The sequence below is a fragment of the Hemitrygon akajei genome, chromosome 6, assembly GCF_048418815.1.
Source record: "Hemitrygon akajei chromosome 6, sHemAka1.3, whole genome shotgun sequence".
NCBI lineage: Eukaryota > Metazoa > Chordata > Chondrichthyes > Myliobatiformes > Dasyatidae > Hemitrygon > Hemitrygon akajei.
Genome location: NC_133129.1, coordinates 99,696,080 through 99,710,835, shown reverse-complemented (window position 1 = coordinate 99,710,835; position 14,756 = coordinate 99,696,080). Strand labels below are relative to the sequence as shown.

At 41.2% G+C, this 14,756-nt stretch overlaps 1 protein-coding gene across 1 annotated transcript in view; it reads right to left on the bottom strand.

Moving 5' to 3' along the window:
* The window catches only part of LOC140729348 (mucin-17-like), a 52,856-nt gene that overhangs the window by 21,143 nt on the left and 16,957 nt on the right, over positions 1 to 14,756 (bottom strand). Inside the window, exons 4-6 of the mRNA XM_073048998.1 lie at positions 9,683 to 9,741; positions 4,875 to 5,005; positions 4,318 to 4,377 (exon numbers count right to left, since the gene is read on the bottom strand). Of these exons, the coding sequence (XP_072905099.1) occupies positions 4,318 to 4,377; positions 4,875 to 5,005; positions 9,683 to 9,741 (250 nt within the window). The remainder of the gene's footprint in view (positions 1 to 4,317; positions 4,378 to 4,874; positions 5,006 to 9,682; positions 9,742 to 14,756) is intronic.

Here is a 14,756-nt window from a genome sequence, read left to right as displayed (position 1 = left end):
TTGACAACTGCATTGGTGCTGCTCCCTGCACCTGTGCTGAACTCATCGACTTCATCCACTTTGCCTCCAACTTCCACCCTGCCCTCAAATTCACTTGGTCCATTTTCGACACCTCCCTCCCCTTTCTCGATCTCACTGTCTCTATCTCCAGAGACAGCTTATCCACTGATGTCTATTACGAACCCATGGACTCTCACAGATACCTGCCCTGCTCCTCGTCCCACCCCACTGGAAAAACGCCACCCGCTTCTCTCAATTCTTCCATCTCCACTGCATCTGCTCTCAGGATGAGGCTTTTCATTCTAGAATGAAGGAGATGTCCTCCTTTTTCAAAGAAAGGAGCTTCCCTTACTCTATACTGCCCTCAACCACATCTCTTCCATTTCATGCACGTCTGCTCTTACCCCATCCTCCTGCCACCCTCCCAAGGATAGGGTTCCTCTTGTCCTCTCCTACCACCCCACCTCCCATCATGTCTGAAGCTTCTGCCACCTCCAACGGGTTCCCACCACCAAGCACTTCTGTCCCTCCCATTCCTACTTTATGCTTTCCACAGGGATCGCTCCCTACTTGACTCCCTTGTCTATTTCACACTCCCCATTGATCTCCTTCCTGGCACCTATGCTTGCAAGTGAAACAATTGCTACACCTGCCCCTACACCTCTTCTTCACTACCAATCAGGACCCTAAACAGCCCTTCCAGGTGAGGTGACACTTCACCTGTGAGTCTGTTGGGGTCATAAATTGTGTCCGGTGCTCTCAGTGTGGCCTCCTGTACATTGGTAAGACCCGACTTAGATTGGGAAACCTATTCATTGAGTACCTATGCTCAGTCTGCCAAAAGAAGCTGGACCTCCCAGAGGTCACCCATTTCAATTCCACTTCCCATTCCCGTTCCGATATGTCCATCCATGGCCTCCTCCACTGTCAGGATGAGGCCACACTTGGGATGGAGGAACAACACATATTCCATTTGAAACTAACATTTGGCACTATACTCCCTCCTGGCACCTCTCCCTGCAAGTGGAAGTGTTACACCTGCCTATTCATCTCCACCCTCACTACCATTCACAACCCCAAACTGTCCTTTTAGCTGAGGCAACATATCACCTGCGAATCTTTCGGGGTCATCCATTGTATCAGGTTCTCCCGGTGTGGCCTTGACACTTGTGAGATCCAACATAGAACAACTCTGTTCATAACAGGCAGGAATTCCCAGTGGCCAACCATTTTAATTAGTTCCCCATTCCCATCTTGACATGTCAGTCCATGGCCTCTCTATTGCCACAATGAGGTAACTGTCAGATTGGAGGAGCAACACTCACATTCCTTCTAGGTACCCTCCAAACTGACGGCATGAACATCGATTTCTCTATCAGTCATTTCTCTCCCTACCCCTTCTTTCTTTTCCATTCCCCATCCTGCTGCCCTCTTACCCCTTCTGTTCACCTGCCTGTCACCTCCCTTCCTTCTCCTATCAGATTAGCCTTCTTCAACCCTTAAGCTTTACCACCTACCACCTCCCCCAGCCACCTACAATCCCCCTGTCCTGGCTTCACCCATCACCTGCCAGCTTGTACACCTCCCCTCCCCCACCAGATTACTCTGGCTTCGTTTCCCCTTTCTGTCTGTCTGTCTTTGTTTTAGCTGTGATTTGCACTGATGTCCTGTTTACACATTTTTTCTTCATTGTCTTGTGTAATTTAAGTTGTGTATTGTCAGAATCTATGCGCTGCAAGAAATTATTTCCTTATACCTGGGCCTCACTGTATTCACGTTCATGACAATAATGTTAACTTGACTCTATTTATTAACAAAATAATGTTTTGGGGGAAAGGTACAATTGAGCAGCATGTTTGTTTTCAGTGTGTTGATACTGCCATTCTCAAACAGTGATCAAACTTTCTGTGTGATCATCCTCTGTGAAATTGTACCAAGTCCTTCATGTCTGACATGCCTATACAGAGGGCTCTCTACTCTACTCATGACAAGAAGTGTGGAATAACAAGCTTAATGTCGTTGTTGCAAAATGTAAGGACCTATTAGCATTACAGAAATGACATGAAAATTAACAGGGAATAAAACCCCCTTTCTGTCGGTGTTTGAGTGTACTGGAACTAGTTTTGGTCTGTTATGGACCAACAAAATGACACCTCAAAGATGAGCAGATGTGTGAAGCAAAGGATGCAGAATTAGGTCATATATGGTGTAAAAATGTGTTGTTTTGTGGCAACAGTACAGTGCTAAGGCATAAAATTACTATAAATTACAAAGTAAATAAATTGTACAGAAGGAACGAATATTGAGGTACAGTTCATGCACCATGGAGATGAGACGGTGAAGAATTGTTGAGTGTGGAATTCCAGTTTTGTCTAATTCCTTGGGAGAAACTCAACCATTTTTATACTCGTATCAGGTTTTTGATCTTTGATACCACGAGAAGTTGTCGTCATCGTGTCCATCCCTCAAAGTCGTGAATGATGGTCTTCATTCTGTTGATCTATTTATGGGCTCTCAAGTGAATCATGAGTCCAATCTTGGCTTTGAAAGTTCTTCTGAATTCAGGACAGATGGTTCCAGGTGGCAGATCTGTTGTCCACCTCTTTTATGTTTGCCTTCTTTAAGCTGGGAGTAGAAGATTAGTTTTGGCAGATGTTTGTCTTTCATCCGAACGACATGACCGCTCCATCTTAGTTGGTTCTTGATCACGTAGGCTTCAATGCTTGTTGTTTTTGCTCCATCCAGCATGCTGACGTTGGTTCTTCTATCTTGCCAGCTGATATTTAAGATGTTTTGAAGACAGCGTTGATGGAACTTTTCAAGTGCCTTCAGATGTCGTCGATATGTTGTCCAGGTTTCTGATGCATACAGGAGTGTTGGGATCACCACTGCTTTGTATACTAACATTTTGGTGTCTGTTCAGATGTCACGATCATGAAAGACTCTTGTTCAGAGATGTTCAAAAGCTGTTTCAGCAGATTTAAGATGATGTTGGATCTTGTCATTAAGGTCAACATTGGAGGAGAGGTGACTTCCAAGATACGGAAAGTGGTCCATGTTTTCTAGGGTTGCTTCACCAAGCTGAATTGTTGGTTCTATCTGATTTGTCTCAGTTGGTGACGGTTGGTAGATGATCTGAGTCTTCTTGGAATTTATGGTAAGTCCAAGTTCCGTGTATACACGGTTGAAGGCAGTCAGAATCTGTTGTAGGTGGTTTTCTGAGAGAGCTGCAACACTTGTCATCTGCGTATTGGAACTCGATGAGGGAACTCGTAGATGTCTTGTTTTTGGACTTGAGACGGGCAAGATTGAAAAGTCTGCCATCTGTTCTGTAGACAATTTTGATTCCTGGGGGTAGGTCATTCTTGATGATGTGGATAATTGTCGCAATGAAAATGGTGAACAAAGTTGGGGCAATCACATATCCCAGTTTTACTCCTGATCTGATTTGAAAAGGCTCACAGTTCCTGTTGCTGACCATGACTGTGGCAAGCATGCCATCACAGAGCAGCCTCAGGATATGAATGTACTTTTCAGGGCATCTATAGGTGGATAGGACATCCTATAGGAGTTCCCTTGATACCAAGTCAAAGGCTTTGGTGAGGTCGATGAATGCCATGTACAAAGGTTGAAGTTGTTCTCGACATTTTTCTTGTAGTTGTCGCATTGTGAAGATCATGTCGATTGTTCTACGTGATGGTCTACGTCTCTCCAGAAGGATCTTCTCGACTAAAGGCTTGAGCCGATTGTTCATGGTGCGGGTGAGGAGCTTTCCTGCTGTTGCTAACAGGGAAATTCCATGAAAGTTTCTGTATTCGGATCGGTCGCCTTTCCTTTTGTAGACGGTAATAATTGCTGAGTATCTAAAGACTGCTGGTATGTCTTCATTTATCCAGATCTTGATAAGAAGTTGATGCAGTTGGTAATGAAATGGGTTACCTCCAATTTTGTAGACCTTGGCTGGTATTCTATCAAGTCCAGCGGCCTAGTTGTTTTTCAGGGTATTGATGGCCTCCTTGACTTCGTCAAGTGTTGGTATTTTGCTTAGGGAGACGTCAACGGGCTGTTTTGGGATGTTGTTAATTATATGAGAAAGTCCACTGCTCAGTGCATTCACAACAACTCACAGATTTAAAAGAATCTTTTCTCCACTGCAGCTGGTTGTGTAACCTAAAACGGAGTTTTCTGCTTACCAATATTTCTGCTACTAAAAGTACCATCAAAGCTATTTAAACAACTGGATGTACTTAGATTTACACCTAATTACCCAATATTGATTTGTTCTGTTGTAACAAAGTATTAAATTGCACGTCCTACCTTTCAAAGCAGGCTTTTTCACAGTTATACTGGAATTATCGAAAACAAATCCATTGTTGCCTGAAAATTAAAATTTTAAAATAAATAATTTTCATAAATGATTGCAGGATGAAATAAAGCTGAAATATGAAAGAAAGGAAGTTTTCTGAATCTGATGACAATTTAGGTGAAGGGTTTCAGTGCTGGGTCATGGAGCACAGCAAAACTTCATTTCCAAACCCATGAGTAGAACAGAAGAGCACAAAACTTTATTGTTGTTGCTCAGGAAAACGAGATGGCAGCACTACTCCAGTCTGTGCAGAGCAGATAATAACAATTCATGCAGCACAAATTAATTTAAAAAATGTATGATAAATAAAAATTAAATGTAAAAGGGTAAAAAAATGAAACCGGGTAAATCACACTCTTGGAAATTCAGTCAAATATTCTGATATGAGAAAGGCCTACACTGTTCCATCAAACACTGCAAGGCCAGTAATACACTCTGTCCTACTGAACATTTCAGTAAAGCACAGATTACGTACAGTGTAAAGCTCCCTTTTGAGTTTAATTCCTACCTCCTGCTGAACTGGAATTTTTTAGACTTGCTTGGATATTTTCGACTGTTTTATTGAGAACTTCTTCAGAAAATCCTTCCGAGGTGCTCATAGCAAGTAAAACTTCATGATCCACAATGATACTGCCTTGCCTGTTTGCAAAAATAAAACACAAGTTAAACTAGTCGAGTTAAACCTTAGCATCTGAATAGAGAAGGGTATAGATGGGTAATGATTTTAAAAAAACTATCATCTAGAGGTAGAAATGTCAATGAACAGTTTTGGTTTTCTTTGGGGGAATTGAGTTTAATACCTTCCTTCCCCTTTTGGGGCTGTAAATCTAATCCCGATTCAGGAACACCAGCCGGTTCGGAAACAGTTATGAACCCTTAACCATGAGGCTTTGAACCAAAGGGGATAACTTCACTCAATTTCACTCACTCCATTACTGAAATGTTCCCACAACCAATGAATTCACTTTCAAGGACTCTTCGTTACATGTTCTCAATATTTATTGCTTATTTATTTGTATTATTGTTTCTTCATTTTGATTTGCACAGTTTGTTGTCTTCTGCACTCTGGTTAAACACAGTAGTTGGATGATCTTTTGTTGATTCTATTATAGCTATTATTCTATAGATTTGTTGAGCATATAAAATTAATTTCAGGGTTGTATATCGTGATATATGTAATTTGTTAATAAATATTATGTTGAACTTTCGAATTTGAGTACTATACTCTTTTGAAGCCATAATGCACAGGTCAACGTTTTCAACTGAAAGTATTCACCTTTACAACGATCAAGTTGATTTAAGGATGTTCCTTTGGGAAACACATTGCTCAGGTCCTGGGTGTGTTCATGGCAACATCAGAACTGAATGGTTTATTTTCTAAATATATTTTTGTCATGTTGTGTTTGGTGCATTTATTACTCATTGTCAGACTCTTTTGTCATCAGTTTTACAACTGACCTGGTTAACTAACATTCAATTAACTAGAGTTTCATGTTGGCAAGAATATGACAGGTTCTCTCCGAGAAGGGAGTGAACTCTTTTGATTTCTAGAATAATTTGATAAATGCTTCAGAACAGAATTCTGATTAATCGGATTGAATTTCAAATAGGCTATGATTAGAAAACTGAATTTCTAGGAACAATTGATATTCCACACTGAGAGATTTTGGATCTGCAGTGGAATCAAGTGTTGCAGGAATGGATCAGACATTATTTGGGATCCAGCGCAGAGGAGACCCTTCTGGCCATTCAATCTGTGTTGCTTCAGCAAACCCCAATTCAACCCTTGCCTAATCATGGGACAATTTATAATGACCATTTCACCTGCCATCCGCTAGGTCTGGACTGTGGGAGGAAACTGAAGCACCAAGAGAAAACCCTTGCATTACACGGGGAGGATGTATGGACTCCTTACAGATGACGTCAGAATCGAACCCCCACTTCCCAAGCTGTAAGACATCATGTGAATTGCTACACTACCGTGGTGCCGTATCTTATTGAAAGCCTGAGCCATGACAAACTCCTGCTCCAATTTCTGATGTCCTTGGAGAAGACAAAAAAACAAGAAGACAAAATGGTAAAATAATGAAAAATCCAAAAACCAGCAATAAGAAATATAGAATATTGTATACTATTGAAAAACAGTATAAGACCGAAAGGTATATAAATAATCAAACGATAGGAAAAATCAGAATGAATTTAAAGTAAAGCAAAACACCCTATAGTTTCATTCCTCAGTAATTACTACATGTACACCCTACATAATTACTTTCAGTCAAATTACTAAAAAGCAGGTAAAAATTCAACATAACATTGAAAGAATATAATGTATTGTTTAAAAAGAGTTGCAAAAAAGTAACATTAGAGAACCCGTGTCATGGCGGAAAACAACAAAAGAGAAAATGGATGCAGTCTGCCTGCATATTTTGCATAGTTTGAAAGATATCAAGGTGCCAATTACTTAATCAAACAAATGATTGGCTTCGTAAACCAAGAAACCTTGTTATCAACAAAGCGCCAATTACTTGATTGAACACCTGAAATTAAAACATTTAACATAAAACAACTCATATTTGAATTTAAGCATGGAGACTTTGTAAAAATTTCTTAGCTTCTTCAGGCTTCGTAAACCAAGAAACCTTATTATCAGAAGTAGTAACCTTGAGTTTACACGGATCTCTGAGAGAAAGGCGACAGCCAAGCTTAAAAAGATTAGACATGACCTCTTTAAAAGCCTGTCTAGCTCTTAGAACTTCCGGTGGATAATCTTGAACGATCCAAAACTATTGATCATGAAATTATAATGTGTTTCTTCCTTGATTCACAGAGGATCCATTCTTTAATCTGATAGTCATAAAAGCAAATGATAATAAAGCGAGGTTTGGCAGGATCCCAATTAGGCGCGGTAACTCAGTGAACGCGCTCAAATTTTGGTAGTTCTGATAATATATCAGGGAATAAATCTTTCAGCATTTGAGCACAAAAATCGATAGGTTGATTACCCTCCAGTTTTTCAGGAAGCTCAAGAATTCTGATATTGCACCTTCGGTTCCTGGTCTCCAAATCTGTAAGTTTCTTCAGTAACGCGTCGTATTTTTAAAGTTGTTCCTTAGTAGTTTTCTTGTAACCTTCGATATCCTTCTGCAACACTGGCAGAGATTCTTCGTGTATCTTAATACGAATTTCGTGGTCATTCACAGTCTGCTGCATACTTCCAAGTTTCCGATTAAGCGTTTTCAGTTCAGATTTAACCAGGTCGAAGGAATTCTGTAACAAGTCAAACTTGGATTCCAAGTCATCCAGTTTATCCAATTTTTCAAGTCTCTCTGGCATTTGTTGAAACAGTTCAGTCAAAGTCTCTAAAGTAGCCTCTTTTTTTTGAGTGTTTTCTACTCATGGTGCTCTCACCGAGATAGGTTTAAACAGCAAAGTAAGCGAATAATTTTGGAGCACATAGCTACTGCAACCTACTCCATTACAGCCACCGGAAGTCCCCAACCCTTGCCTAATCATGGGACAATTTACAATGACCATTTCACCTGCCATCCACTAGGTCTTTGGACTGTGGGAGGAAACTGAAGCACCAAGAGAAAACCCTTGCATTACACGGGGAGGATGTATGGACTCCTAACAGATGACGTCAGAATCGCTTCCCAAGCTGTAAGACGTCGTGTGAATTGCTTCGCTACCGTGGTGCCGTATCTTATTGAAAGTCTGAGCCATGACAAACTCCTACTCCAATTTCTGATGTTCTTGTAGAAGAACAAATCTAGAGAAGCACTTGTTATTTCTTCCATTTGTTTGTGGTACAATGTCTGCGTGATAGAAACTCAAAAATATTTCCTGGTGAAAGATGTTCCTTTGAGTGCACGGACTAGTTGAATAAAAAAGAGAAATGTGATTTTGATGCAATGCAGATGAATAAGATAAAAGGATAAGGAAGTTGATTTTGAAGTGGGAATGTTTGCCAAATGTATTTAAGCTTCCAACACCACAACTAGTCCTCAGTTTGATCTCACTATTGTGATGCATCCCACCAAGAATTCTGTAACATCACCAGCTGCACAGCCAGACAGACTGAGTCGAGCTTCAGACTTTATCTTTAGAGTGAGCTTGGCTCAGGAAATATTTGCATCCTCTGAGTTGTAAAGGCTTTGATTATCATCCCTTTGCAGAGACTGACTTGATCATGCAATCTCGGTGGATTTCCCAGCCAATTGTAGGGAAAATACTGGTGTGGAAATATCCTAAATCATCTACTGGAACAAACTCAGGGACATCTTCTCCCATGTTCTAGACAATAGTTATCCTGAACCAAAATCTTTATTGTTCTGACTGAAGCTTTTTCGTGTTCACCCCAATAGTAAAAACGACATTAAGACAGAAGTAGGTTGAAGTGCTTTGGCTCATCCTGACAGAGTGAAAGTTAGAAAATAATGCAAATTCTTCTCTACCCATCCAGGGTCGGTGTACATTTCATGAGTAAAGAACATTTTGAAGCAGCTAGCTGATTACAACGTGACCTAATATTTTAGTAATTATTTTTTACATCCATACTTTGCTGAAATGGCCAGTATTTATTGCCCATCCCCAATTTCCATGAGGATGCTGTTGCAGTCCCTCTGATGATGGTACTTCCTCAGTATTTTCAGGGAGTAAGTTCCAGGATTTAGATCCAACTTCAGTGAAGTACTGACAATATATTTCCAAGTCATAACGGTGTGCAATTTGAAGGAGAACCTGCAAATAATGGTGTTTCTCTGTAACCGCTGCCCTTGAGCTTTGGCAGGTGCTATCAGAGTAGATAGGGCAGCAGACAGAAAAACAATAATATCACCAAAATTAAAGTTAACTAGTTAAGTTTCCTCATTTTCATCACTTTTGAAACACAAATACTACTTTCCACTTCTGAGAGATAGGTGGCTTCGTTTGCTGAAGGTCTGTGGATGGAATTGAACATTGTGCAATCTGTGAACATCTCCACCTGTGGCTATTGATGGAGGTGGTTGATCCTAGGACATTGCCCTGAGGATCTCCTGCAGTGATTTCCTGTGGTTACGATAAATTACTTCAAATAACCATAACCACCTCCCTTTGTATCAGTTATGATTCCAGAAACGGGAATGATTTCTTTTTAATGCCCACTGACTAAGTTTCCAGAACATGTCGATGCCACACTCGGTCAAGGCCGTCACTATAGCCACAGCTCTGGACTTCATCTCTCTGGCCCAGATCTGGAACAAGGTTGGAATGAAGTCTGAAGCAGTGTGATCCTTGCAAAGCATGAATCAGTGAGCAGGGTATTGCTGAGATTACCTAATCTTTGTAATCTTCACGCCTTTGTATCCTTCAACCGTACTATAAATGATGTCCATCTGAAAAGAAACAAGGAATGTATTGTCAATATTCCTGAATTTGACTGTAAATAGCATTTTCTTATAGAACTGACGGTAAGAAAGAAAGCTGAGATATTGTTAGGCATAAGAACATAAGAAATAGGAGCAGGAGTCGGCCATCTGGCCCGTTGAGCCTTCTCCGCCATTCAATAAGATCATGGCTGATCTGACCATGGACTCATCTCCACCAACCTTGCTTTTCCCCAGAACCCTTAATTCCCCTACTATACAAAAATCTATCCAACCTTGTCTTAAATATATTTACTGAGTTAGCCTCCACTGCTTCACTGGGCTGAGAATTTCACAGATTCAGCACTCTTTGGGAAAAGCAGTTCCTCCTTATCACCATCCTAAATTTACTCCCCCAAATCTTGTCCCCTAGTCCCCTAGTATGTCCCCTAGTACTTGTCTCACCAACCAGTGGAAACAACTTTCCTTCCTCTATCTTATATATCTCTTCCATTGTTTTATATGTCTCTATAAGATTCCCTCTCATTCTTCTGAATTCCAGCGAGTATAATGCAGGTGACTAAATCTCTCCTCATAGGTTAACCCCCTCATCTCTGGAATCAACCTGGTGAACCTCCTTGGCACCACTTCCAAAGCCATTATATCCTTCCTTAAGTAAGGAAACCAGAACTGCATGCAGTACTCCAGGTGTGGCCTCACAAGTACCCTGTATAGTTGCAGTATAACCTCCTTGCCCTCATATTCAATCCCTCTAGTAATGAAGGCCAACATTTCATTCGCCAGGATATTGTTAGGCATGTAATGCCTTGCTTCAGACAGTCTAAATGATCTGCTATTGTGTGTCAGATTAGTGAGCTGAATCGATGCTCACCGTCCTCTCTTCAATAATACACAACGTGTATGACAGATTCAAAACCTTCGTCCATGATGAGTGGGACTAGGTTTTATGTGTGAAGTATTTGTTGGTTGTTTAGGTCCTGTAAGTGTGAGATTGTTCGCTGGTAAAGAATGATTTTCAAATGAAGGGTTTTAAAAAATATGATGCCAAGAGTTCAGTGGCAGCACGATCCTGATCTGATGATGGACAAGGCTGGCAAGCCGAGATTCCTGGTTAATAAGAGTTATTGTGGTCTCAGGTCGGGAGAGTTTCAGCAATCCCTCGACGACGACAAGTGTAGGATACACAAGAGAGAAATCGGGGGGAAATAGAGGGTATGAGATGGATCTGGCAGGTAGGGTTAAGGAGATTTCCATTGGTATATGAACAGTAAATGTGTAGCCAGGGGCAGAATGGGTCCCTTTAAAGATCATCCATCTATATGAAGTGGCACAGGGGTGGATTAGATTTTTAGTGTAGAGAAAATAATGGAAGCAAAAGAAATGAGTGTGATGCCAAGGACATGGCCCACCCAGCCAACACACTTTTTGTCCCTGTTCCCTCCGGAAGAAGGTTCAGGAGCTTGAAGATTCGTATGGCCAGATTTGGGAACAACTTCTTTCCAACTGTGATAAGACTGCTGAACAGATCCTGACCCGGATCTGGGCCGTACCTTCCAAATATCCAGACCTAACTTGCACTACCTTACTTTCCCTTTTCTATTTTCTAATTATGATTTATAATTTAAATTCTTATTATATTTACTTTGATTTGTACTTCAGGGAGCATGAAGCGCGGAATCAAAGATCGCTGTGATGATTGTACGCTCTAGTATCAATTGTTTGGTGTCAATTAAGTAAAGTAAAAGTAAAAGTTTTAGATCATGTAAGGAAAGATGCATTGGCAGCCTTGAAGCACATAAAGGTGTATAAGTCCCCAGAGACTGACTGAGTGTGTTCGTGGACCTTGTGAGAAAATAAGGAAATCAATTGTAGAGACCTTTGCAAAGACACAATCTTTGGGACTACAGTCCATTAACACAGATGCTGGAAATCCAAAGCAACACACATAATTCTAGAGGAACTTAATAGGCCAGGGAGTATCTATGGAAATTCATAAAGAGTCGATGTTTCCAGCCAAGGCCCTTATCAAGATCCCACATGGCAGGCTAGTCTGGATGGTTAGATTGTGAGGGATTCAGGGAGAGACAGCTATCAGGACTCATTATTGGCTCGATGGTAGGAAGCAGAGAGTGATGGTCAAAGACTGGCGATGTGGAGTTGCACAGGGGTCAGTGCAGGGTTACTTGTTATTTGTTTATATGACCAATTTGGATGTACAAGGCTTGGTTAGTAAGTGTGTCGATGATAGTAAAATAGGTGGTGCCTCAGGCAGTGAAGGAGGTGATGAAAAATTAAAGGTGGATCTTGAATCAGTTTGGGAAGTGGGCTGAGGATTGGCAAATGGCGTTCAGTTCAGATGTGCAAAGTGTTGCATTTTGGGAAGTTAAACCCAGATGAGACTTGTACAGTGAATGGTAGCATCATGGGAAGTGTTGTGGAACAGAGGGTCTGACAGTGGACGTACATAACGGTGACATAGGCAGAGACTGGTGAAGGAGGACTTTGGCACATTGGCCTTCGTCAGTCAGGACACTCATATGGGAGCTGAGACAAAATATTGCCATTGTACAAGATAATGACGAGTCTGCACTTGAAGCATTTTGAGCTTTGGCACCCGGTTGTAGGAAATCCATCACGGAAGTGGAAAGGGTTCAGAGAAGATTTACAAGAATGTTACCAAGCGCCAAAGGCCTGAGTCAGAGGGAGAAGTTGGTGAGCTGGAAATATTTTCAAGGTTCAGGGCTGACTTTATAGAGGTGTGTAACATCCTGATGTTTCTGGATAGGATGAACAGTCTTTTTCTTACGGAAGGAGAACTAAAAACTAGAGGGCAAAAGTTTAATGTGAGAGTTGAAAGATTTAAATCAGACTTGAAGAGCAACTTCACACAAGTGATAGTGCATTTATGGAATAAGCTGCCAGTGAAAGTGGTTCAGATAGGCGCAAGAACAGGTGGTAGGTAACATATGCCCCAACAATGCCAGCCAATGACAATACCCAAGAAGAGAAAATCCAGCGATCAGCCCATGACTTTCATTACCATCATTGAATACCCCACTGTCAGCATTCTGGGAGATAACATTGACCAGAAACGAAACTCTAGAAGCCAGTTAAGGTTCAAAGTTTAAAGTAAATTATAGTTGAATTACATATATGTCACTATATACCATCCTGAGATTCATTTTCTTCCAGGCATACTCAATAAATCCTAATAGAATAACAGTTATGATAGAATCAATGAAAGACCACACCAACTTAGGCATTCAACCTGTGTGCAAAAGACGATAGCGTTAAAATACAAAAAGAAAGAAATGGAAGAGATGTTGTTGCCAATCCATATTGACTGGGGTCTGCAAGTGAGAAATTCGAGGATCCGGTTGCACAAGGTATTGAGACAAAGGATCTGGAGCTTATTGATTTGTTTTGAAGGGATGACGCCATTGAATGTTGAGCTGTAGTCAATAAGGAGCATCCCGATGTATGCACCTTTGTTGTCCAGATGTTTCAGGGTTGTTTGAAGAGCCTATGAGATGTATCTGCTGTGGACAATTGCACTGGTAGGCAAATTAGAGCAGATCCATAATTCCATGAATGTGGCATCACAGCTGGGTAGGATAGTAAGGAGAGCTTTTGGCTCATTGGCCTTCATAAATCAGGGCATTGAGAACAGGAGTTAGGATATTATGCTGATGTTGTATAAGATATTGGCGAGTTCAAATGTGGAGTATTGTGTGCCGTTCTGGTCACCTACCTACAGAAAAGATATCAAAAGTGCAGAAAAAATTTACTCGGATATTGCTGGGACTTGGGGCCCTGAGTTACAGGATAGGTTGAATAGGAGTGGACTTCTATTACCTGGAGCGTAGGAGAATGAGCGGGCATCTTTTAGCGGTGTACAAAATAATGAGGGGTAAAGATAGGATGGATGCAAGCAGGCATCTTCCCCCCAGATTGGGTGAGACTAGAACTATCATAGGTTTAGGGTAAAAGGTGATATATTTAAAGGGAATCAGAGGGGGAATTTCTGTGAGGATGGTGTGAGTGTGCAACTAGCTATCAGTAGAAGTGTCTGCAAGTTCAATTGTGAGATGTAAGAAATGTTCGGATAGGTATATGGATGAAAATGGTCTGGAGGGTTATTGTCCAGGACAGGGACTGGCAAACCAGTTCAGTATTGATTAGGTGGATTGAAGAGCACGCCTCTATGTCATCGTCACCAATGACTTTTATTAAATGCTTGTTCAAGCAGTGAACCCTACATCACTTGAATGAATGAAAGTAGCGTGTAAATACTAGAAACACACACAAAATGCTGGAGGAACTCAGCAGGTCAGGCAGCATCTATGGAAAAGGGTACATTTGACGTTTTGGTCCAATACCCTCCGTCTGTACTTGTTTCCATAGATGCTGCCTGACCTGCTGAGTTCTTCCAGCATTTTGTGTGTGTTGCTTGGATTTCCAGCATCTGCAGATTTTCTCTTGTTTGCGTAAATATGAATTGACTTTCACATCACACAACATAGAGCATTGCTTCTTTTGGGAGCTGAATCTACAGAAATTAACTGTCACCTTTTTCAAATTTTGTAGCGGGTTTGCTCAGAAAGAGTAAAAAGGTGACTGGGAGAGAGAAATAATACCAGAACTAAACTGGTTTAAGTTGAAAGTCAGAGCACAGTAGGGCAGTTGTTAGCACAATGCTTTACAGTACCAGTGAATTGGGTTCAATTCCCACTGCTGCCTGTAAGGAGTTTGTATTTTCTCCCTGTGACCATGTGGGTTTCCTCCAGACGCTGGGTTTCCTCCCACAGTCCAAAGACGTAGCAGTTGCTGGGTTAATTGTTCCATGATTAGGCTGGGGTTAAACCAGGTGCTGCTGTGTGGAGCAGCTCGAAGGATTGGAAGGGCCTATTCCGGACTGTATCTCAATAAATAAATAAACAGACAAACAAAACAAGACTGAGAGAGTACCGGGTGGTCTAAGATCGAATTGGAGTAGGCATAATGAAAATGTAAGAAGCTTATTT